Genomic DNA, 23,284 nt, shown 5'->3' on the forward strand with positions numbered 1-23,284 from the left:
TATATATATAAAGATTTGCGCCACAGTTTCATGATTTTTCAATAATAGCAGATCTGCTATTTTTGAAAAACCATGAAAATGTTTGCGAACGACTGACATTGAAACATGGGGTTTTTCAGAAAGCTGTCATGATTTAGAAGACAATCATTTGTAGAATGTTTTCTCAGGTCAAAATGGGTTAAGCTCCCTTTTCGGAGAGAGAAAACCAAGCCAAAATGTATGTGATCTGCATTTGAATTCAACCCAAATCCTCAGTTGTGACACAAACGTGGCATTAAGTCAAATGTTTTCTACTGCATTGGAATTTAAACAGCTTGTTTGTTGAACACGAGGTGGGGATTTGTCACTTTATACTAGTGATAGGTAGGTTTTATTTTTTTATAGTTTTATTTATTTAGTTTTTTTCTTTTTTTTTAAAGTTTTTATGTACAAATAGCATGATTGTTGGCAACTTTTGTCAGTGGTCTCACAGTGAATGCAGAAGCTCTCCATCCATTCCAACCAGACATGGTAATCTGTCGGGTCAAAATTAGAGCCCCGGACATATTATTACTGACAACCTGGTAAACACCCCCAGATTAGGCTCTCTCTCACACACACACACACAAACACACGCCCACGTGCACGTGCACAGGAGTGTCACACACGCCCACGTAGCACGTGCACAGGAGTGTCACACACACCCACATTAACCAATAGCCTCGCCTCACCAGGCTTTCCACCTCAGGAGGAAAGCCTCGTCTCTGTTCCAAAAGTGCAGTGTGAACCGGTCTGGAGCGGATTATATCGTTACGTCATGTTGTAGTCCATTGTTTTGTAGTCATCAGGATGATATCGTTACGTCATGTTGTAGTCCATTGTTTTGTAGTCATCAGGATGATATCGTTACGTCATGTTGTAGTATTGTTTTGTAGTCATCAGGATGATATCGTTACGTCATGTTGTAGTATTGTTTTGTAGTCTTCAGGATGATATCGTTACGTCATGTTGTAGTATTGTGTTGTAGTCATCAGGATGATATCGTTATGTCATGTTGTAGTATTGTTTTGTAGTCTTCAGGATGATATCGTTACGTCATGTTGTACTATTGTTTTGTAGTCATCAGGATGATAACGTTACGTCATGTTGTACTATTGTTTTGTAGTCATCAGGATGATATCGTTACGTCATGTTGTAGTATTGTTTTGTAGTCTTCAGGATGATATCGTTACGTCATGTTGTATTGTTTTGTAGTCATCAGGATGATAACGTTACGTCATGTTGTACTATTGTTTTGTAGTCATCAGGATGATATCATTACGTTATGTTGTAGTATTGTTTTGTAGTCTTCAGGATGATATCGTTACGTCATGTAGTAGTATTGTTTTGTAGTCATCAGGATGATATCGTTACGTCATGTTGTAGTCCATTGTTTTGTAGTCATCAGGATGATATCGTTACGTCATGTTGTAGTTCATTGTTTTGTAGTCATCAGGATGATATCGTTACGTCATGTTGTAGTCCATTGTTTTGTAGTCATCAGGATGATATCGCTATGTCATGTTGTAGTATTGTGTTGTAGTCATCAGGATGATATCGTTACGTCATGTTGTAGTATTGTGTTGTAGTCATCAGGATGATATCGTTACGTCATGTTGTAGTCATTGTTTTGTAGTCATCAGGATGATATTGTTACGTCATGTTGTAGTATTGTTAAGTAGTCATCAGGATGATATCGTTACGTCATGTTGTAGTATTGTGTTGTAGTCTTCAGGATGATATCGTTACGTCATGTTGTAGTATTGTTTTGTAGTCATCAGGATGATATTGTTACGTCATGTTGTAGTATTGTTTTGTAGTCATCAGGATGATATCGTTACGTCATGTTGTAGTCATTGTTTTGTAGTCATCAGGATGATATCGTTACGTCATGTTGTAGTATTGTTTTGTAGTCATCAGGATGATATCGTTACGTCATGTTGTAGTATTGTTTTGTAGTCATCAGGATGATATCGTTACGTCATGTTGTAGTGTTGTTTTGTAGTCATCAGGATGATATCGTTACGTCATGTTGTAGTATTGTTTTGTAGTCATCAGGATGATATCGTTACGTCATGTTGTAGTATTGTTTTGTAGTCATCAGGATGATATCGTTACGTCATGTTGTAGTATTGTTTTGTAGTCATCAGGATGATATCGTTACGTCATGTTGTAGTATTGTTTTGTAGTCATCAGGATGATATCGTTACGTCATGTTGTAGTATTGTTTTGTAGTCATCAGGGTGATATCATTACATCATGTTGTAGTCATTGTTTTGTAGTCATCAGGGTGATATCATTACATCATGATGTAGTCATTGTTTTGTAGTCGACAGGCAGGAACAATCAAACGGAACTTCCTTGTCCCTCAAACCGAAAGAATAACAATAAAAGCTCTCGTAGCCTGTAGCTTTTATTGAGAAAAATCGGTTTGAGGGAAAAGGAAGTTCCTGAATATTGATGACTACAACATGACGTAGCTCCCGACCGGTCCATGAACCCGAAATGGAATGGTGCCCAGGCCATACCCACGTGCACAGGAGTCAGGACCCTGTTTAGCCCAACCCTGTGGGCAGCATTTAGGAACCTAGAGAAACATAATTAGCGATGGTCCAGCGATGGTCCAGCGATGGTCCAGTGATGGTCCAGTGATGGTCCAGTGATGGTCCAGTGATGGTCCAGTGATGGTCCAGCGATGGTCCAGCGATGGTCCAGTGATGGTCCAGTGATGGTCCAGTGATGGTCCAGTGATGGTCCAGCGATGGTCCAGCGATGGTCCAGTGATGGTCCAGTGATGGTCCAGCGATGGTCCAGCGATGGTCCAGCGATGGTCCAGCGATGGTCCAGCGATGGTCCAGCGATGGTCCAGCGATGGTCCAGCGATGGTCCAGCGATGGTCCAGTGATGGTCCAGTGATGGTCCAGTGATGGTCCAGCGATGGTCCAGCGATGGTCCAGTGATGGTCCAGTGACACATATTAGTCGTCGTTGACTCCTCTTTCCTCCAGAGCCCGACCGATATAGTGGCCATTATTTCACTTGTCAGTATTAGTAATTAATATCCTTCTAATATGTCCCAGGTTATCAAGTGTTTTTGATTAAAAAACATAAGTAAAAATATCTACAATATCTACCTACAGTACAAACTCTCAACACTTAAATGTTCTCTCAAATGTCTTTTTGAGTGGTGCAACCACTCCAAGGAACAGCAATGTCCGTGTTCACCTATGTGTCCGTGTGACGTTAATGAGCACCAGTATATGACTATTAGTACCAGTAGGGGCGCTGCTGTGCCAGAAACGTAGAGAGAGAGAGAGTGCTGCACTGTTGCCTGCTAATGAGAGAGAGAGAGTGAGTTTTCTAATATTGACAAGAAAAGGTTGCTCTTTTTTAATCAAAACGTCTGTAATTGGTGGTCTAGGCCGGGGCAGGAGTCCCTAAATTATTTTCCAAAAACAGAATGCAGTTTACATAGTACACATAGTACATGCATAAACTTTCCTGAATGATATCTGGTTCAGTATTCATTTATGATATATTTTCTCTAATATTAAGGTTATTTTTGACTGATTTTTTCAGTCAGTTTGTATTGGGGGTGGGGAGGAGGGGGTCGCGAGACATGGCCAAAGCATTTCTGGGGGGTCCGACTCCCCCGCCAGAAAACGTTGAGAACCCCTCTGGTCTAGGACTCCGGGATCGGGATCGGGATCGGACCGACAAAATCTGCCATCGGTCGGTCGGGCTCTACACTTCCCTCCTTTGGTTGGCCGACTGTGACCTCTGTGACCTTCTCTCCCTCCCGTTGTGTACCGTATAAGCTGTTGCCAGACCTACCAGACGGGCGCGGCCGTTTTCTGCTGTCGGCCGGCGTCTTCTCCGGGTTTTTAGACATCCGGTGGATGGAAATTAAGCTCCACCCCCACGCGGCTGAATGCCACGGAGGAGAGCGTTTCCGGGAATCTGGCAGTTGGGTGGAGATTATTTTCCCATCCACCAGCAGCTGTCTAAAAAACCCGGAAAAGACGCTGGCCGACAGCCGAACACGGCCGCGGCGGCTGTCTCTGCTCAGGTCTGGAAACGCTGATCCTCAGCTGGGGGTCGTCGTACCGTACCGTAACCTCCCCTTCTCCTTTAGCTCCTCCTCTTGTTCGCTCACTGTCAAAACCATGCAGTTGTTTTTCCATCATCGATCGATCAATCAATCAATCGCCACGACGACGAGTCAACGACCCACGGCGGAACGGAACGTCGCTACGCCAGCAGTTCCAGCAGCGACTCCCCGACGCCCATGAAGTAGACGCCCTGGGCGATGCCGAAGAGAGGCGCGATGACCAGAGCGCGACATATGGCGCCTTTCAGGAACGCCGACGGGCCCTCGCGCCTCATGACGCGTCTGCCGGGGAGAGAGAGAGAGAGAAAGAGAGAGAGAGAGAGGGAGGTATTCTCAGCAAGCTTTTTACACATTATCGTCAATGTCACGTAGAAACCACGTAGGAATACATCTAAAAAAATAATCATTACTTTTCCGTTGCATTGTAGTTATAAATTAGCAACAATTGCTACTGTTTGTCATACGACGATGTATAAAATGGGGCATTAATTTATTAAAAAAAGACAAAAACATGAAATGTTTTGACAAGACGTGTGCTGAAAACAATATACAGTAACTGGGAAGAGTACAGGAATATTGTACTCGAGTAGAACTGTTAACTTAAATACTTAAAGATGTACTCAATAACGTACAAGGGTAAGCAAGTAGAGTTAATAATGTAATCAGTTACTTTGCACCCCTGATACTGAATATGGATGGTATTTACCGTGTGCAGTCAACAATTCCTTTGTACGAATCCTCGCCCTCCCCTTTCTGCAAGGTCTGTATGCGAGTCTTTATAACTGTAAAGAAATAATCATAATTATATTTTATACAATACAATACAAACTCAAAGATGACAATGTCACTGAATACTATGATGTTTAACACGTATACAAGCTTGCTTGTAAAGCTCTACCACTGTTTCTCAATGTGGGGTCACTGGGGTCCTTGAGGAGGTTCCAAAGGGTCCCCAGGAAAAAAGTTTGGGAACCAAATGGACCCTCACAGGTCTGAGCATGCATGAGTACACACTCAGGATGGAAGGGATATTTCACTTTTAGTCATGTTTGTGGTTTAATGTCTAGCTTTAGATATTTGATTTTTAATATTCTTTTCATCAGACATTCCCCTTTACTATTATTATAAACCCATTGTAACTTTGAACGCCATTTTAACCACTTGATGAATTGAATGGAAATGTCTTTGGTTCTGGTGACTAGTGATATTGAATATGTGTTTACCCGGTCGACCCGGTCCCCGAGCACACAGTCGACCCGGTCCCTGAGCACACAGCTGAACAGCTGAAGCTTTTCAATTTTCTGGATGAATGCACACCTGCTATCTTCCATTGGAAATGTACTGCAGACACACTATATGAGCCCTGCTTTCATATCTCTCTCCCTCTCCCCCTCCCTCCCTCTCCCATCCCTCCCTCCCTCCCTCTCCCATCCCTCCCTCCCTCCCTCCCTCTCCCTCTCCCATCCCTCTCCCCCTCCCTCCCTCCCTCTCCCCCTTTATCCCTCCCTCCCTTGGTCCCTCCCTCTCCCCCCTGCCTTCTCCCTCCCTCCCTCTCCCCCTGCTCCCTCCCTCTCCCTCTTGCTGTCTCCCTCGGTCCCTCCCTCTCCCCTTGGTCCCTCTCTCCCCCTTCCCTTGCTCACTACCTCCCTCTCCTCCTTGCTCCATCTAGTGCTCTCTCCCTGGCTATCTCTCTCTCTCTCTCTCACATGCACACACATTATCTCTCCCCCCTCTCTGCCTCTCTCTCTCTCTCTCCCCCCCTCCCTCCCTCTCCCTCTCTCTCTCTCCCCCCCCCCCCCCCCCCCCTCTCTCTCACCGTCCAGCGGGGTGACGGCCACAGCGGCCACGGACCCCGCGGCGCATCCCGCCGTGAAGGACTGCCAGAAGGGGGCGCGCTCCTGCAGGTCTCCCTGGCAACCCGCCGCGGCCCCTCGGGGGCCCAGCGCGTTCAGGTTGGCAAACAGCGGGAAGTAGATCATGGAGAATGGAACGTCTCTGGGAACGAGAGAGAGGAGAGGAGAGGAGAGGAGTGTTAAAGAGAGAGGAGAGGAGAGGAGAATGGAACGTCTCTGGGAACGAGAGAGAGGAGAGGAGAGGAGTGTTAAAGAGAGAGGAGAAGAGAATGGAACGTCTCTGGGAACGAGAGAGGAGAGAGGAGAGGGTTGGTATCCCATCCTGGGCCCCTTTTTGGTGATTTAAAGCATTATGTTATGCTTTAGCTGTTAATAGGTACGAGAGGCGAAAAATATCAGATTTTCACGATCTTTCAAAAGTAGCAGACAATAGACTACAAGCTACACTGTAAATCCCTGGAACATGTGATGCGTTTAAACCTAAACACCAGTGTGTAATAATAAAATGCTAAATGTTTATTAATTAATGGTCATAAAATACAGTAGAACACAAGTTCACTCAAACACCACTAGTGTTCAAATTCTAAACACCTATATATGACTGACTTTGATTGTAAAAACTAAACACGTTTATGTGTTTAAAAAGTGTTACAGGCGATTAAACATGTTCTGTTTATAATCTAAACACTGTGACACGTTTAAAAAGTGTTACAAATATGTGTTTAAAACAGTTTATAACCTAAACGCTTGGGTTTAGTGTGTAGTGCCGCCCTACGAGCTTTTTAAAAGATCGTGAAAATGTATAGGCGCAAATCTTTGAATATATATTCTTTCAGAGCGAACGTTTTTTTACTCTCATCTTTGCTTCATGGGGAGGAGGGGTAACCTGACGCTGCCAGATCCAAAAAGCTTGCTACACAAATTTGTTTCACAGCTTATTTGGATCTGGGATCGCGGAAGCAAATTCGATGACGGGGCTGTTCCTTTTTTTCAAGATACATGGTAGATGATTGGATGGGAGCGTCTGTCTATCACCGTGTGGGCGTGCAAACACAACCAATCATATCGACGTGTCTATATACCGTCACATCCGCATCCCGCCTTTAGCTCACGCTGATTGGTTCGGTGCGAAGCAGATCTGACTCGGGGCTCAACTCTGTCAGAGATCCCAGATGAGTGTTGTGTTGGGGAATATGTTTCCGCAATACCGCCCTCATCTGGCAGCGTCAGGTTAGAGGAGGGGGTCCCTGGAACAACTAAATCTTATCCCACGACAACAAAATATTCCACATTTTGGGCCTGAGAGATTAAGGGCTCAGTTTTCCTCAATGCTAAACCCCTTATCCCTAAACTTCTTTTGCCTTTTTTTTTGTTTTTTACTATTTTGCAAAACATTTTTGAATAGTTCAACTAGCCAATCTACATTGACACGTTGTGAGCCTGTAGACTGGCCATTTGAACTATTCAAAAAGGTTTTGCAAAATAGTAAAGTAAAAGAAAAAGAGCCCAAAGACGTTTAGGGATAAGGGGTTTAGCGGTGAGGAAAATGGAGCCCTAAATCTCATCAAATGGTTGTCCGTGCCATGGTTCAAAGGCCCCCATTCAGCTGCAGGGTAACTATAGCTAAAGATAGCAGCAGGAGTCTATGGAGTGTATTGTTGCTGAATGGAGGTGCTAGGATACCGCTACGCTACAACAGACAGAGAGACAGGGTGCTGTTATGTAATGCAAAATCAACTCATTAACACTCATTAATTAACCACATGGACCCTGTTGTCTCTGTTCTGGGTGAACTGGCGGAAGTGGAGAGTAAATGAAAGCCATGAAGGCTCTGAAGAATTGGGGTAATGTGGAAATGACTGAGTGACACGAATTAGAATAAACACAATCGCGTACACACACACGTGCGCACACACGTGAACTCTGTGCTGTGCTACATGGTTGCCCCATGCTTCCGCAAATGTCTGTGGTTGTTCTGGAGGGGGGGGCGGTGTATTTGTGTGCATCTCCGTCTGCCTTTGAAGATGTGTTTATGTATTTGTATGCACGCAGCATAATAGCAAATATTTGCACGACATTAGTCTTTGTGTTCGAGTATGTTTCATGCTATTCATCTAGCTAGACTCTGTGGTTGTGGCTGTCAGTCCACCTGTGTTTATTCTGCATGTGGCCCGGGGGCCGCTTATCAACATCTACTGGTTGATAAGCGGTACAGCCTGAGCTTATATTTCTGCCCTGATCAAGCGTCAATGCCTTATTGGCAGAGTGGTAGAAATGTGAATGTAAATTAATGCTCTACTTAGTACAGCTGCTACAGCATCACACAAAAGTGTCTAAAATATCAGATTGTCTTGTGGATCTGCCTTTTTTATCCTTAAAAGTAACAGTTTTGGACATGTGACTCTACTGGTGGAGGTGTTTGGTGTCTCTGACCTCATCAGGGTGGCCCCCGCGCCCCGGTAGAGGCCGGCCAGGCCTCGCGTCCTCAGCAGCTCCAGAGTGATGCTAATGGCGGTCCTCCGTGACAGAGCAGGAGGAGGAGGAGGAGGTACGAGAGACGCAGCCGTCAACGATGGAGCCGGAGCCGCTACTGGCCTCTGAGCCGCTGGTACGGAGAAAAACAAACTTATTTAGACCTGACAACAGATTCGACACAATGTCTTCTAAATCCTGAGACAGATTTCTGAAAAACCTCATGTTTCTATGTCAGTGGTTCTCAACCTTTTTTCATGTCAAGGACCCCCAGAGTTATCTGTATTTGGCCGTGGACCCCCATCTCGAAATATGGGGGTCCAGGGACCCCGCCCAGAAGCAAAGATTTGAGTTAAAAACATTTGCTCTGAAGGAATATATATTCAATTATTAGCGCCACTTTTTCACGATTTTTCTGAAATAGCAGACACACGCGTGGCACAGAGTGCTATGAGCATGTAATGTCGCACAACTGTGTATATACTGTCACTGCAGTACACCATATTCCAACTTCAATCAAACATCAACTTGACATACCAATTTGTCAAATTTCAAATTTTTTGTTCTGCAATGAGTAAAGTAAGAGATGTAAACATTGAGAACTGTTTTGACGGGAGGGGAGGCTATCGGATCAGACCACGAACATTTTTCTAACTGCGAATAATAATAATACCACCGTCGATCATCCAGAGCCATAGAGTAGAACAGTTGTGACAAGTCAAAGACAGTAGAGAGATGGAAGATGGTGTACAGCAGTGACAGTGTACTGTACACACCAGAATGACATTCCAACATGGCCGCTGTGAAAAGGTTCTATTGTTTAGGATGTAAACACAGTGTCTGGGCATGATGATGCGTCAGCGTTCTTTCTGAGCCTGGTGGTAACGTTATCCAAACATGGGACTCACCCAGCCTTCCTGCATCCTGTAACTGGATTTTCAGCATCTCCATGGGAGTGGTGACGATCACCTGACAGGTCCCGGCCCCGCAGCCCGCCAACACCTCACCCCACAGGGGAAGACGCCTGCACGGAGGGACAGGGATAGGCCAACGTCACTAGGGCCTCACTCACACCTTTCCATCTAGCATACAACATTGATGCATGCTAGATGTAAGCAAGATGTAAGTGTCATGGCCGCCCCAGTGCATTTTCAATGGAAGTCACATGGTTTGATACAACATTTTGGACTACAAGCTGTTGTACGGCTTTCGGCTGTGTTTCGACTGCCCCCCCCCCCCCCCCCTCATACAACACAAATGTTGTGTCAAACCATGTGACTCCCGTTGGAAATGCAGTGCGAGCTTGCATCAGCTATACATCTCATACAACAAGCATACATCAGTCTGTTGTAAAGGTGTGAGTCAGGCCGTAATGGTGGAAGAAGTACTCTGTTGTTTTACTTAAGTAAACTTAACAATACTGCCATTTAGAACTACTTTGTTACAAGTAAAAGTACGGAATTGAAAATGTACAAAGTACAAAAGTATATCGGCATCGAAATGTACTTAAAGTACTAAAAGTAAAAAAAAATACTCATTGCGCAGAATGTGCCATCTCACAAGTTCGAAATGTGTACAAAATCTATTGAAAATAGCAGATCTACAAGCTCACAATGCGACGCATTGTGAGCTTGTAGATCGGCCAAACAATTTTAACACGTTTTCATTTAAGAGAATGTTCAAACAATTTTAACAATCTTAATGTATTTATTTATTTATTTATTTATTTATTTATTTATTTATTTATTTATTTATTTATTTATTTTATTTATTTTATATAGTTTTCTACCACATTAGCCTATTTGAATATCCACCATGTATAATTAATTATATCTAATGATCTGTTGCCCTGCCTTTGAACCCTCTGGCTCTCCTGCGTGTGTTTATAATATGACTAGGCTAACCTACGCACCCGTCCCTGGAAAGCTTCTGTCTGAAGATGTCATTGGCTGCCAGTTTGATGGCTTTCTCTGGCGTGACAAGTGTGAGATTCACCGCAGCGCCTGGAGAGGAGAGGAGAGGAGAGGAGAGGAGAGGAGAGGAGAGGAGAGGAGAGGAGCGGAGAGGAGAGGAGAGGAGAGGAGAGGAGAGGAGAGGAGGGGAGGGGAGCGGAGAGGAGCGGAGGGGAGAGGAGCGGAGGGGAGAGGAGAGGAGAGGAGAGGAGAGGAGAGGAGGGGAGAGGAGAGGAGAGGACAGGAGAGGAGGGGAGAGGAGCGGAAGGGAGAGGAGAGGAGAGGAGAGGACGGGAGAGGAGAGGAGAGGAGAGGAGGGGAGGGGAGAGGAGAGGAGAGGAGAGGAGAGGAGAGGAGAGGAGTAAACGTGGTGAGGGATTGACGTGACACACATACAGGCTTCCAACACCCCCCCCTCCCTCCCCACACACACACACACACACACACACCAGCATATGGCCGTTTGCCCGAGGGCTAATGCAGTGATACTGCTGCTGGTTACTATAAAAAGACTGAGCGTCCACTGCAGTAGACACAATAGTGTGGGGGGGTGGGTTCACCTTAACCGTTGTAATAGAATGAAGACATGTACTGTACTGTACTGTACTGTAAATGGGGTTGTTGTTGATGCAGGGGGTTATAATTCTAAGGTTACCTCTGTAGCACCCAAAGTAACCCTCCGACCGCACCGTCTTTGCCAAGCAATCGAGCCTATAAGAGACAAAAAAAAAAGAGGTTCAAATTTGTGAACTGTGTGAGCTGTGGTGTGGACAAGCTGTCTACAATAATATCGATAGGTCGATAGGGCATATTATGCCCTATCGACCTATCAGCTGTCTACAATACGCCCTATCGACAGGGCTGGACTGGCCACAGGTCATACCGGGCATATTCCCGGTGGGCCGCGACAGTAGGGGGCCGCCATGAATGGCCTGCCGCCAATAGGCGTGCTGCCATTCTGCCAGTGCCCTCATGATAATGTCACTGTACATGTATCAGTGAGTGACAAATAAACCCTCTACAAAGGGTTGTGTAGTTAGTTGTCTGTTGGTTTGTATCATTTATGTTGTTCTGTAAAAGTGGTGGTATTATTATTAGGGGCTTGTTTGTTTATGTGTGCCTCGACGGAGCGGGCGGTAGAGTTTCTGCTACGGTATCTGCGCTGGTTGTGGTGCACTGGTCTTCATATGGATATGAAGAATCAACTGACTGAGAGAAAACGCTATTCTTATTACTGCTACTGAATTAGTTACATTTTCGCTAGAAACAGACTATATCATATATGAGTGACTTGACTGTCGCAAACGATACAGAGACACCTCCCCGACAATAACGCAGAGACAGCTTGTTTATTTTTGGACCACAACTATTTTAAGATGAGTCCATGTTATTCTCCATAGAGAAAGGACTCTCAGGGGAATGGAGGGGATGGGCGAGTGACGTCAGGACTTCTTCGGCGCTCTATACTCTCCATGTTGGGCATTAGAGGCAAACCTTTATTTTATTTTCTGATGAAGAATATACGTGCGGCTTGAGTGACTATTTTGATCTTGGATATTCACAACAAAACTAAGACCTTCACCTGAGATATGCTGGCAATGGAAACTCTCACATATCTGTGTGTGTGTGTGTGTGTGTCTCATGTGTGCTATTAGTCAGTGGTGGAAAGTAACTAAGTACTTTTACTTAAGTACTGTACTACAATTTCCAGTAGGCCTACTTTGACTTCTACTCCACTACATCTCAGAGACAACATTTTTACTTTTACTTAACCCATTCTGACCTGAGATCAGATTCTAAAAATGTCTGTTTGAAAATGACAGTTTTCTGAAAAAGCCATGTTTCTATGTCAGTCGTTCTTCTATTTTTCAAAATATTTTTTTCAATAGCTAAAGCATAACATAATGCTAACCAGAAGGGCTTCAAGTGAAGTAAAACAATCAAGTATACTGTTTCCACCACATACTATTGGTTGATTCCACTCACATTCCCGAGTAGACTTTGGCGCCCTGCTGGTTCTGGAGGCGTGTTTTGGCCAGGTCGATCGGAAACACACATGTCACGCCCACCAGCCCCGCCACACCCCCGTTAATCAGCTTAGCGGGGAGGCTGCGAAGGAAAACACACCATGTGTTAACAGTTACACGCACACACAATGCACGCCATGCACATGCAAAGCATTTAACCATGACACCATGGACATTGTGTGTGCGCGCGTGTGTGTGCGTGTGCACATGTATATTGTATAATACATAATATATAATATATACTTTTTATATATGTGATGTATGCCATGCTTTTGTTTTTTGCTTAAATGTATAAGTCTCTCTGCTAAATGCCTAAATTGTAAATTGTGTGCGATGTGCATGTAGATATTTATATAGATATAGTCAAATAGGGCACATAGTAAACGAACAAATACATATACTGTAGGCAACATGAGAAGAGAAAGATTCCATTCCTATCTCTAATGTATAACCACTAATTGACTTCTGGTTGGGTTTAAATAATTTTCTTGATGATCACTCTGCATCAAGCTATACATAAGAATTGGTATAGATAGATAGAGTTTTTATTAAAGTGTCCTACATCATAAGATGCCCAGCCCGCACGGGCTTACAAGACACTCACAAAATTGTACATAATGTATAATAATACATATACACAAATAGACAGTTACTCATGGATACATCGTTCTCCAACGTAACTGCCATGCCTTCTCTATAGATTTTCCAAAAACAAAAACTTCATTACTGAACAACCAATTTAACATAAAACACTCCTTTATAGTTACCTAACTTTCAGCTCTGCCATCCTGGCTCTGGCTCAGGCTGGGCTCCAGGCCCAGTTAGTTCCACTCCGTCTCGTATCTTCCTCTGGACACGTCCGCACGCAGCCCTGGGTGTCACTCAGGGCCTGGTGGGGGGGGGGGGTCCCTCACCTGCCCACCAGATTCCACCCCACTGACAACAGAGCTTACACTCTGGTCTTAGTCGGACGCCAGTGTGCTGCCCTTTGCTTTGTCCTCGCCTGGCTGGCACCGGATTTTCCAACTGACCCGCTCTGGAAACGTTATTGGTGGCTCCAACCGACCAGCTACAGTGTTGGATCTCTGCCCTCCTTCTCTCTCTCTCTCTCTCTCTCTCTCTCTCTCAGCCTGGCAGGCAGCCGCGCTGTCCTGGTTTGCCGTAACTCACCCGGCAGGACCTGGTCTCTGTCTCCTACTGTCTGGAACAAAAGGAAAGTTACCATGTTTACCCAGGGTAACTGGACTAAGGATAGGAAAGGTACCATGTTTACCCAGGGTAACTGGACTAAGGAAAGGAAAGGTACTATGTTTACCCAGGGTAACTGGACTAAGGATAGGAAAGGTACCATGTTTACCCAGGGTAACTGGACTAAGGATAGGAAAGGTACTATGTTTACCCAGGGTAACTGGACTAAGGATAGGAAAGGTACCATGTTTACCCAGGGTAACTGGACTAAGGAAAGGAAAGGTACTATGTTTACCCTGCAGGGTAACTGGACTAAGGAAAGGAAAGGTACTATGTTTACCCAGGGTAACTGGACTAAGGAAAGGAAAGGTACTATGTTTACCCAGGGTAACTGGACTAAGGAAAGGAAAGGTACCATGTTTACCCAGGGTAACTGGACTAAGGAAAGGAAAGGTACTATGTTTACCCAGGGTAACTGGACTAAGGAAAGGAAAGGTACCATGTTTACCCAGGGTAACTGGACTAAGGAAAGGAAAGGTAGGCCTACCATGTTTACCCAGGGTAACTGGACTAAGGAAAGGAAAGGTACTATGTTTACCCAGGGTAACTGGACTAAGGAAAGGAAAGGTACTATGTTTACCCAGGGTAACTGGACTAAGCTGAAGAACTTGTTTACAGCCAGGCCCTGCTCATAGATTTTATCTGCCTTTCTTGACATTCTTTATACCAACGATTGTGTTAGCCATTTCCAAAATAGATTCATCATTAAATACGCTGACGACTCGGTCATCGTCAGCCTGCTTGACAATGATGAGAAATGATGAGGGCCTTCGCTTGCGAGCCCCTTATTGTGCCACAAAAAACAGGCACAAACATTAATTTGTCCCGGTCTCTATTCACACACTGAATGCTGCTGTGGGTAGATTGAGGATATTATAACCTTATGATGAGCACTTTCACTTTTTACTGTATTATCTCGTGCCTATGTCTATGCACACGCACTTTTATGACCTATCGTATAGCAGTTTAACGCCTGCACTGTAATGGTTGTGTGCACCTCTGTACTCTGGTATCGGCTATGTGAACTGTTTGTTTGTACTGTTTCAGTCATTGTTTAATGTACCGTCTATGCTGCAACCCAATCTGCCCTTCGGGGACACTAAATACCGAAACTTGAACCTTGGACCTAGAACATTTCATGGTAGGGGTTCAATGCCTTGTCCAAGGGCACTTCAGCGGTGGTCATTTTAACGTGCCGGTCCGGGGATACGAACTAGCGACCTTCACAATATCAAGACCGCTCCGCAAACCGTTCGGCCACCGCTGCCCCTATGAAAGCATGCACTAATATGCTGGAGACTCCCTGGGTGTATAACAGTTCTCTCTCTCCAGGTCACCTCTGCAGTGTCTTCTGTGTCAAATCCCTGACTCTCTCTCTGCTAGTAGTGTATTGGATTTAATATATAGGCTCACTCATTCATAAAATGTGAGTAATAATAATAATACCACAGATAGGACTCTGCCACACAACGTGCTAAGACTCTCCTAATCTGCCTGGTAACAGGGATAAGACTATTTGAACGGAAAGATGAGAGGCTTATAGCGGCATTCTTTTACCTTGTTGGCAGAACAAAAACACCAAAGGAACTGAAACTAGGGAGATTCTAGGGAGAACTTTGGGAACTTTGCTTTGACATTTTTTGTTTAATTTGTGGCTTTTTTGTTCTCCTTCCTAATCCTTCTTTCCTCTGCAACAGGCTTTCAATAGGCTGTGTGGGTCTATAGATCTGTGCTTTGTAGATCTATAGCATGATCACGATGCGGCCCAAAGTTCACACACAAGTCACAGACTTTCTCCTCCTATAAATGTACCGTCTCTCCTCCTCCACACGCTCCCTACCTCCTCTTCCCCTCGGCTACTTCCTCCCTTCCCTTAGCTCCCTAATTAATCTCTCCCTCTTAATCTCACCTCCTCCTCCTCCTCCTCCACTCTCACACCGTCTATTTTTACCACGGTTAAACCTCCGCGCTCTCTTCTCTATCCTCGCCTCGTCTCTGTTGTCTCTGTCTCTGACCGCCACAGAGGAGCAGAGAGGAAACCGTATCGACGACGAATCTCTCGTTTTCGTCTCACACCTTTTGAATTGGACATCATTACAGTTCGGTTCGGCCCCTGGATGTCAGTCATCCATCATCACCTCCTACGTGTTTTCTCGTCCCTGAGAGTTCCTCAAATCTCTATCGCTTGTGGTGCAGCTTGTGCCGGACTCTAGTAACATTCTGCACATGCCTTTCACTAAGGCGCTCTCTCTCTCTCTTCCTCTCTCTTTCTCTCGCTCTCTCTTTCTCTGTGAAACTTTTCTTTCAGCCTCTTTTCAACTCCTTTCACACACATTGGTACCCAGTGCCAATCCTCACCCCCTCTGCCCCCCCCTGGTTTCCCAAGCCTCAGTTTCACCCCCAAAAACTGCAACCACAAAGCCCTCTGCTTGACTTCCACCCTGCATAATATTAAACCCCAAGACACAACTTTTTTTTTTAACTTTGTTTTACAGGGGATGTGTCAATTAAGTACAAATTCACAGTTAAAAAAATCTATATTTGTCACTTTGAGAGGGGGAACATATAATGATATAATAAGCTGTTATATTGTACCCCCCTCTCTCAGCGTTAGTGGGACATACATAGCAGCAGAGGGACAGACATGCATAGCAGCAGAGGGACTTACCTTCTTGTCTGTTGTGCCAGTCTGTCAGTGCATCCCACGGGCACGGAGGATCAACTCTGTCTCTGTCTGCTCTGTTTTCACTCCCAACAATGTGTGCAGCGAGAGAGAGAGAGAGAGAGAGAGAGAGGGAGAGGAGAGACGGTCGCTCAGTGGAGCGAGAGCGATGTGAGTGGAGCCAGGCAGCCGGCGCTTTCAGGGGCCGTGTTGCACAAACACCAGCATTGTCCCGCTGCTTAAGTCCCTCCCTCTCTCTCTCTGGTGGCGACTCCCTCGTGTGACACACACTCTCACACACTCACACACACACACACACACACACACACACACACAACCCCGGCAACGAGGATCTGCGCTAACACAACGCGACAGGAACTCTCATGCATGTGCATTCTCTCTCTCTCTCTCTCTCTCTCTCTCTCTCTCTCTCTCTCTCTCTCTCTCTCTCTCTCTCTCTCTCACTGCAACATCACACACACTATAATGGATGGGCTGCGACCGGATAGCAGTGTTAAATTATTTATAGTTGTATTATTATTAATCTTGTTATCATGCAGCTTATATGTATGGGTATATATATATATATATATATATATATATACACACACTGTAAATCCCTGGAACATGTGACACGTTTAAAACCTGTTTAGGTTTGTAATAATAAAATGCCAAATGTTTATTAATGGTCATAAAATACAGTAGAACACGAGTTCACTCAAACTAAACACGTTTGTGTGTTACTGGCGATTAAAATAAATATGTTCTTCTGTTTATAATCTAAACGCTTGGGTTTAGTGTGTATATACATACAGAGTTCCAAATACAAATTGCAATAAAAGGGGTCTTTCAATAGCCTTCCTTACATAATATAGGCTACTTCAGGGCACGTGAAACGCGATGAATGAACACAGACTAACAATTACAACCTAGTAACAAACAGGCCTTAATAGAGGAGTATATGGAAATGAAGGTGCTTCAACAAGTGCAACCCCATTCTGGGCGGGAACCCCCTTTTGGGTGTTTTTCAAGCATTATGTTGTACTTTAGCTATTGAAAAATAGCAGATCTACAAGCTACGAGCTTGTAGATCTGCTATTTTCTTTTAATCGTGAAAATGTGGCGCAAATCTTTGAATATATGTATTCTTTCAGAGCGAATGTTTTTCACTCAAATCTTTGCTTCTGAGGGGTTCCCTGGAACAATATTTTTATTTTCAGATTGGGGTCGGTGACTCGGTGGCCAAATACATATGATTTTTGGGGTCCTTGACATGAAATATTGAGCACCACTGATGAGGTATTTCAGAAAACTGTCAGGAATTTATAGAATTTTTTTTTAATTTCGACGTCAGGCCTAAATGGGTTAAGAAGGCTTATTAGTATTCACGACGATGATTATGATAATGATACTTACCGGTATATGTATTGTTTATTAGGATTCACATTCTGCTTTACCTGGCGTCTAAACAATAGAGACCATTACAGTAGCCCATACAGTAACAGTAATAGACAAGAAACGCAAACATGATAAGTTAAAATAAAGAAAATAAATAAGAAAATAAAAGAATGCCTTGTGTAGGCCTAGTTCTTATAGCTCGTGTTTACATTAGGAAAAAACATATTACAGTCAATCTAAGCGACCTCAAACACGTTTACAGTGAAGTAACTCAGTGTGATGATGACCTCACAATCACAAATATTATACCGGGCGGCTGTGGCTCAGGAGGTAGAGCAGGTCGTCCAATGATCCCTGGGTCGGCGGTTAGAATCCCGGCTCCTCCTCCTGTCCTACATGTGGAAGTGTCCTTGGGCAAGACACTGAACCCTACATTGAAGTGTCCTTGGGCAAGACACTGAAGCCTACATTGAAGTGTCCTTGGGCAAGACACTGAACCCTACATTGCCTCCAATGAGTCGGTCGGTGTGAGCTCAGCTCAGCTCGCCACCGTCGGTGTGTGAATGTGGGAAGTGAGGACGCTGGCGTCGACTGTTCGCCGCTTCACCTCCCAATGTATGAATGAATGAACCATTGTAAAGCGCTTTGAGAAAATGCAATTCATTAAAATGCAATTCATTATACTACCAACACAATATCAATTAAGGAACATGTGACAATTTCTCATTAACTAATTATCTGTTAATGAGTAATCAATTGGTGTATTGATTACTACTATCAGTCCATTGACTCCATTCTGCCTCATCAGCTATGGGAACTCCAGCATGAAGGAATATGTTTTGTAAATCAGTGGTTCTCAATCCTAGTGTTCGCCCACTTTATCCCATATTTTATACTTTTGTGTTTTGTGTTTTATGTTTTAGTGTTAGTCTAGTTTTAGTCGACTAAATGTAATTTGATTTACAGTTGATTTAGTCGACTAAAATGTGTTTTGGCGGGCCTTGATGTCGTCGTAATGGCTGATTTTGCACTTGCTGAAAATAGCAGATCGCTGTGAGCTTGTAGATCTGCTATCTTCAGCATGCAACCAAGTGTAAAATGACTTATACTGGATCTCTTGTCCACTAGTCCCTTCCTAACCTTTTAGTCTAGTTTATACTTCGTGACGAAATTGTCGCTATATTTAGTCTTATAGTTTTAGTCATCATAGCCTAGTTTTCATTTAGTTTCCATTTAGTTTTCGTCAGTGAAAAAAGGATAGTCGACGATCATTTTCCGTCATAGTTTTAGTCGAACGAAATCAACACTGAACGACTGGACTGTTCTGAGCCAGCTGTGACTCAGTGGGTGAGAGATGGTGTTCACTTACAGCAGTCTGCAGTAGGTGAAGCAGTGAGTGAGAGATGGTGTTCACTTACAGCAGTCTGCAGTAGGTGAAGCAGTGAGTGAGAGATGGTGTTCACTTACAGCAGTCTGCAGTAGGTGAAGCAGTGAGTGAGAGATGGTGTTCTCAGTGAGAGATGGTGTTCTCCTACAGCAGTCTGCAGTAGGTGAAGCAGTGAGTGAGAGATGGTGTTCACTTACAGCAGTCTGCAGTAGGTGAAGCAGTGAGTGAGAGATGGTGTTCTCAGTGAGAGATGGTGTTCACTTACAGCAGTCTGCAGTAGGTGAAGCAGTGAGTGAGAGATGGTGTTCAGTGTTCACTTACAGCAGTCTGCAGTAGGTGAAGCAGTGAGTGAGAGATGGTGTTCAGTGTTCACTTACAGCAGTCTGCAGTAGGTGAAGCAGTGAGTGAGAGATGGTGTTCAGTGTTCACTTACAGCAGTCTGCAGTAGGTGAAGCAGTGAGTGAGAGATGGTGTTCAGTGTTCACTTACAGCAGTCTGCAGTAGGTGAAGCAGTGAGTGAGAGATGGTGTTCAGTGTTCACTTACAGCAGTCTGCAGTAGGTGAAGCAGTGAGTGAGAGATGGTGTTCACTTACAGCAGTCTGCAGTAGGTGAAGCGTGCGTACGGAGGGCCTCACTGTGTTTGGACTGCAAAGCCCTCACACCCTCCAGCTACTGGAGCATATTATGTCACTGGCACGCAACAATTTAGTATTATAATAAATCATGTTTAACTCTAAATTCCATCCCCTAAACCTAACTTCTAAAATGTTTAATCCACATAACACTAACTCCAACTTGAATCTTGTCCTATTGCAAACATATCTCTAAAACATATTTTTGAACTATAAAACGTTTTTTTTTGTGGAAGGACCAGGAAAATAAACGGTTGTCATTCCTCAAATTCTACTATACTTGTGGGGACATTTAGTGTAATACAAACGTGCACGTACACACACACACACACACACACACACACACACACACACACACACACACACACACACACACACTATTGTCTCTACAGTTTTCTGGTCCCACTTGTCTCTATATAAGGGAACCACATGCTTTGGGGCTTGCAGTGCTATGTTGTTCTTGTTGAATGCTCCACTATTTCGTAACATATTTTGAGAACTTTCGGGGTCTCAACCTGAACCCAGCACTCTTCATTTATCTACTGGAGATGCGGAGATGTGTAACGACATGGATTTAGAAACGAATCATGTCCAACGCAATATGCTGCGTTCCAAAGTTCAGGAGGAATTCTCCTGTAAAACGCTGCATTCGTTCGTGGTCTTGGAGAAGGCAGGTTTTACAGACTGGTGTAAAAAGGGCAAGGGGGTCAAGCCCCCTTTGATGTCTATTATCCCATTCTGACCGGGCACCCATTTTGGTGTTAGCATCATGTTATGCTTTACCTATTGAAAAATAGCAGATCTACAAGCTCATATCGCGCCACCGAGTGGCGCGATACGAGCTTGTAGGTCTGCTATTTTTGAAAAATTTGAAGAACGACTGACATTTTTTGAATCTGATCTCAGGTCAGAATGGGTTCATCAGACCAGTGTGTCCAGTGGAAACCTCGTGTGAATCTGATCTCAGGTCAGAATGGGTTATGTGTGCACGCCCCCTGGATCTGAATCAGTCACTGGATGTCTCTGGATGTCTCCTAGCAACATGACTGGGGGGGGGGGGGGGTTCCTAAGGGACCGGAGAGTGGTTTTTCAAACGTTTTATTATCTCAATGACATCATAGGCCTATGATATGATATGATATGATATAGTACTTTATTGTCAGTTCACACTGAAATGTGTCTTGCGACCCAGCAGCCGAGTACAGTATGCCGAACACATATACACACATTTGACATAACAACACATTTGACACAAAGAACAAGACAGTTTACATACATAAAGACATGAAGACAAGAGCAATATCCACCGCTTAGATTACCCCGTGGCTACTACAACTCCTGATTAAGCCTCAAGGTCGACTGGTGGACAGAGGACCTCTTTTATGTACATATTTGGTACATCAACCAAATAGGTAATGGACCCTTGATTGATTGATTGATTGATTGAAATTTGTAGCTAGAACATTTAAAGACGTACAAATATATAGCCTACTGCTACATATATATATATATATATATATATATATACACACACACACACACACACACACACACACACACACACACACACAGAGAGAGCAAGCACAACCGCCAGACAGAAAACAAACACCAAATCATAAGAAAACAAAAAGAGAGCTGTTAAAGATCTACTCAAAACCAGAGCAAAATGGAATGCTGTCTGTCCACTGTATCAAGACATCAGAGACAAATACTTTCCACGGATTACAATCACCCAAGGAACATGACTGCCAAAAAAACTCCCATATCTGTTGGGCACAACAATGTGCAAAGTGCAAACACAGCAGCGACATTTGTGATCTGCTGTGACATGGGAGAAGGATGTCAAATGGAATACAAGCACCTTAAGGAATACAAACCGTTGTGTGTGTGTGTACACTGTTTATCAAAAGTATAAAGCTAACGTCTCCTATATGGATGTATATTGTATAACTATATCTCGGGCAGAAAATGCACAATCTTTTCATAGTTTCACAAGATAGTATTACCCAAAGTGTTAATGTAACACAGCTCTGTTTACACCTTTATTTAATTTATTCTATTCAATTGTTTTATTTTGTCTTGTTCCCCACTTCTACACTCTTGCTTTTAGTTGATCTTTAAATGTTGTTATTCATGTCCTCACTGTATTGCATTACTACATGTTTAATGTTTATGCCTTGCTTTTCTTTTCTCTTTCTCCATTGTTCTGTAAAGCAGTTTGAGCTGCATTTCATGTCATGAAAGGTGCTATACAAATAAAGTATTATTATTAGTGTGGTTGCCCAACAGGGCAACCAGACTCTTGTAATTGTAACACTTTATTCCACTTCCACTTATTTTTCTTCCACTAGTCTTTATTTTGACGCACTACCCCTCCCTCAGTTTTGACTGTACGCACTTGAGCCATATGTCAAATTGACCGGAAAAATCGGGAATCGATGGCGTGTACTTTGCTAAGAGAAATGTTGTATAGTTTAATTGATATGAATTTATTAGTGAATTAAATTAGCCCATTGACTTCAATGGAAAAATGCAAAAAATCACATTCAAGTATTTTTCCCTCTGAGACTGTAAGCACTATAGTTACAAAACTTGGAGGAATATTTCCTAATTATCACTAAAATTACTTAAAAATATATATTTTTAGGTCGGCCTCATGGTGGCGCTATAACAGCCCACTTTACCTTTTGGCTCATAACTCTTGAACCGTATGTCGTAAAATCAAAATTATTTTTTCCCTGGATTCCTTGGGTCATGACGCATCTCCCCATATAGGCCACGCCCATTTCCGCCATGATGGATTTTCCGCCATTTTGAATTTTGTCCAAAACACACTTTTTGCTTTTCCTCCTACAGATTTTGTCCAAATCTCACAAAAATCTGTACACGTGATCTCTGGACCCATCCGATTAAAACAGAAACGCAGATTTGCGGTAGTGCGTATCGTTCGGCCGTAATCGTCTTCCGAAGTCAGTAGGAGGGGCCTATATCACGAAAAATGCCATAAATCACGAACGGAATGTCCAATCCATCCAAAATTTGAATCACATGTCCGGGGTGGTTCGTTCAACCGAGTTCCAAAAGCAATTCCATTTTCATCCATAGGGGGCGCCGCAAACGCGATAAATGTAACCGTTTGTCGAAAAACCAGAATTTCGGGGGTTAAATCCCCTCCGAATTACTTACACACGATTTAAGGTGTGACTTGAAACTGTAACAGGCTGGCAATATCAGTGGGAGGGGTATATATATGTAAGCCACTGCGGCAACCACACTCTGCAATTTTTTAAAATTGCGACCTCTCCGAGGTTGTCTAGTTTATTATTGTTCCACTTCTGCTTTGGCAATGTAAACGTACGTTTTCTCATGCCAATAAAGCTCCTTTGAATTGAATTGAAGAGAGAGAGAGAGAGAGAGAGAGAGAGAGAGAGAGAGAGAGAGAGAGAGAGAGAGAGAGAGAGAGAGAGAAACTTGCGATCACCGCTTTGTAATTGTATTGTAGCCCATCTCTACTTTGAGTGCTA

At 43.8% G+C, this 23,284-nt stretch overlaps 1 protein-coding gene across 1 annotated transcript; it reads right to left on the reverse strand.

Moving 5' to 3' along the window:
* Positions 1-2,883: 2,883 nt before the first annotated feature.
* slc25a18 (solute carrier family 25 member 18) lies at positions 2,884-16,433 on the reverse strand. Its single transcript, XM_080760770.1, has 10 exons — positions 16,349-16,433; positions 13,200-13,633; positions 12,392-12,514; positions 11,061-11,116; positions 10,366-10,456; positions 9,362-9,477; positions 8,415-8,586; positions 5,945-6,123; positions 4,835-4,910; positions 2,884-4,410 (listed from the first exon to the last, which is right to left on the reverse strand). The coding sequence occupies exons 2-10, from the start codon at positions 13,217-13,219 to the stop codon at positions 4,269-4,271; spliced, it is 975 nt and encodes a 324-aa protein (XP_080616896.1). The 5' UTR covers positions 13,220-13,633; positions 16,349-16,433; the 3' UTR covers positions 2,884-4,268.
* Positions 16,434-23,284: the final 6,851 nt, after the last annotated feature.

This window comes from Protomyctophum bolini (genome assembly GCF_963924005.1).
Source record: "Protomyctophum bolini genome assembly, chromosome: 4".
Lineage (NCBI taxonomy): Eukaryota > Metazoa > Chordata > Actinopteri > Myctophiformes > Myctophidae > Protomyctophum > Protomyctophum bolini.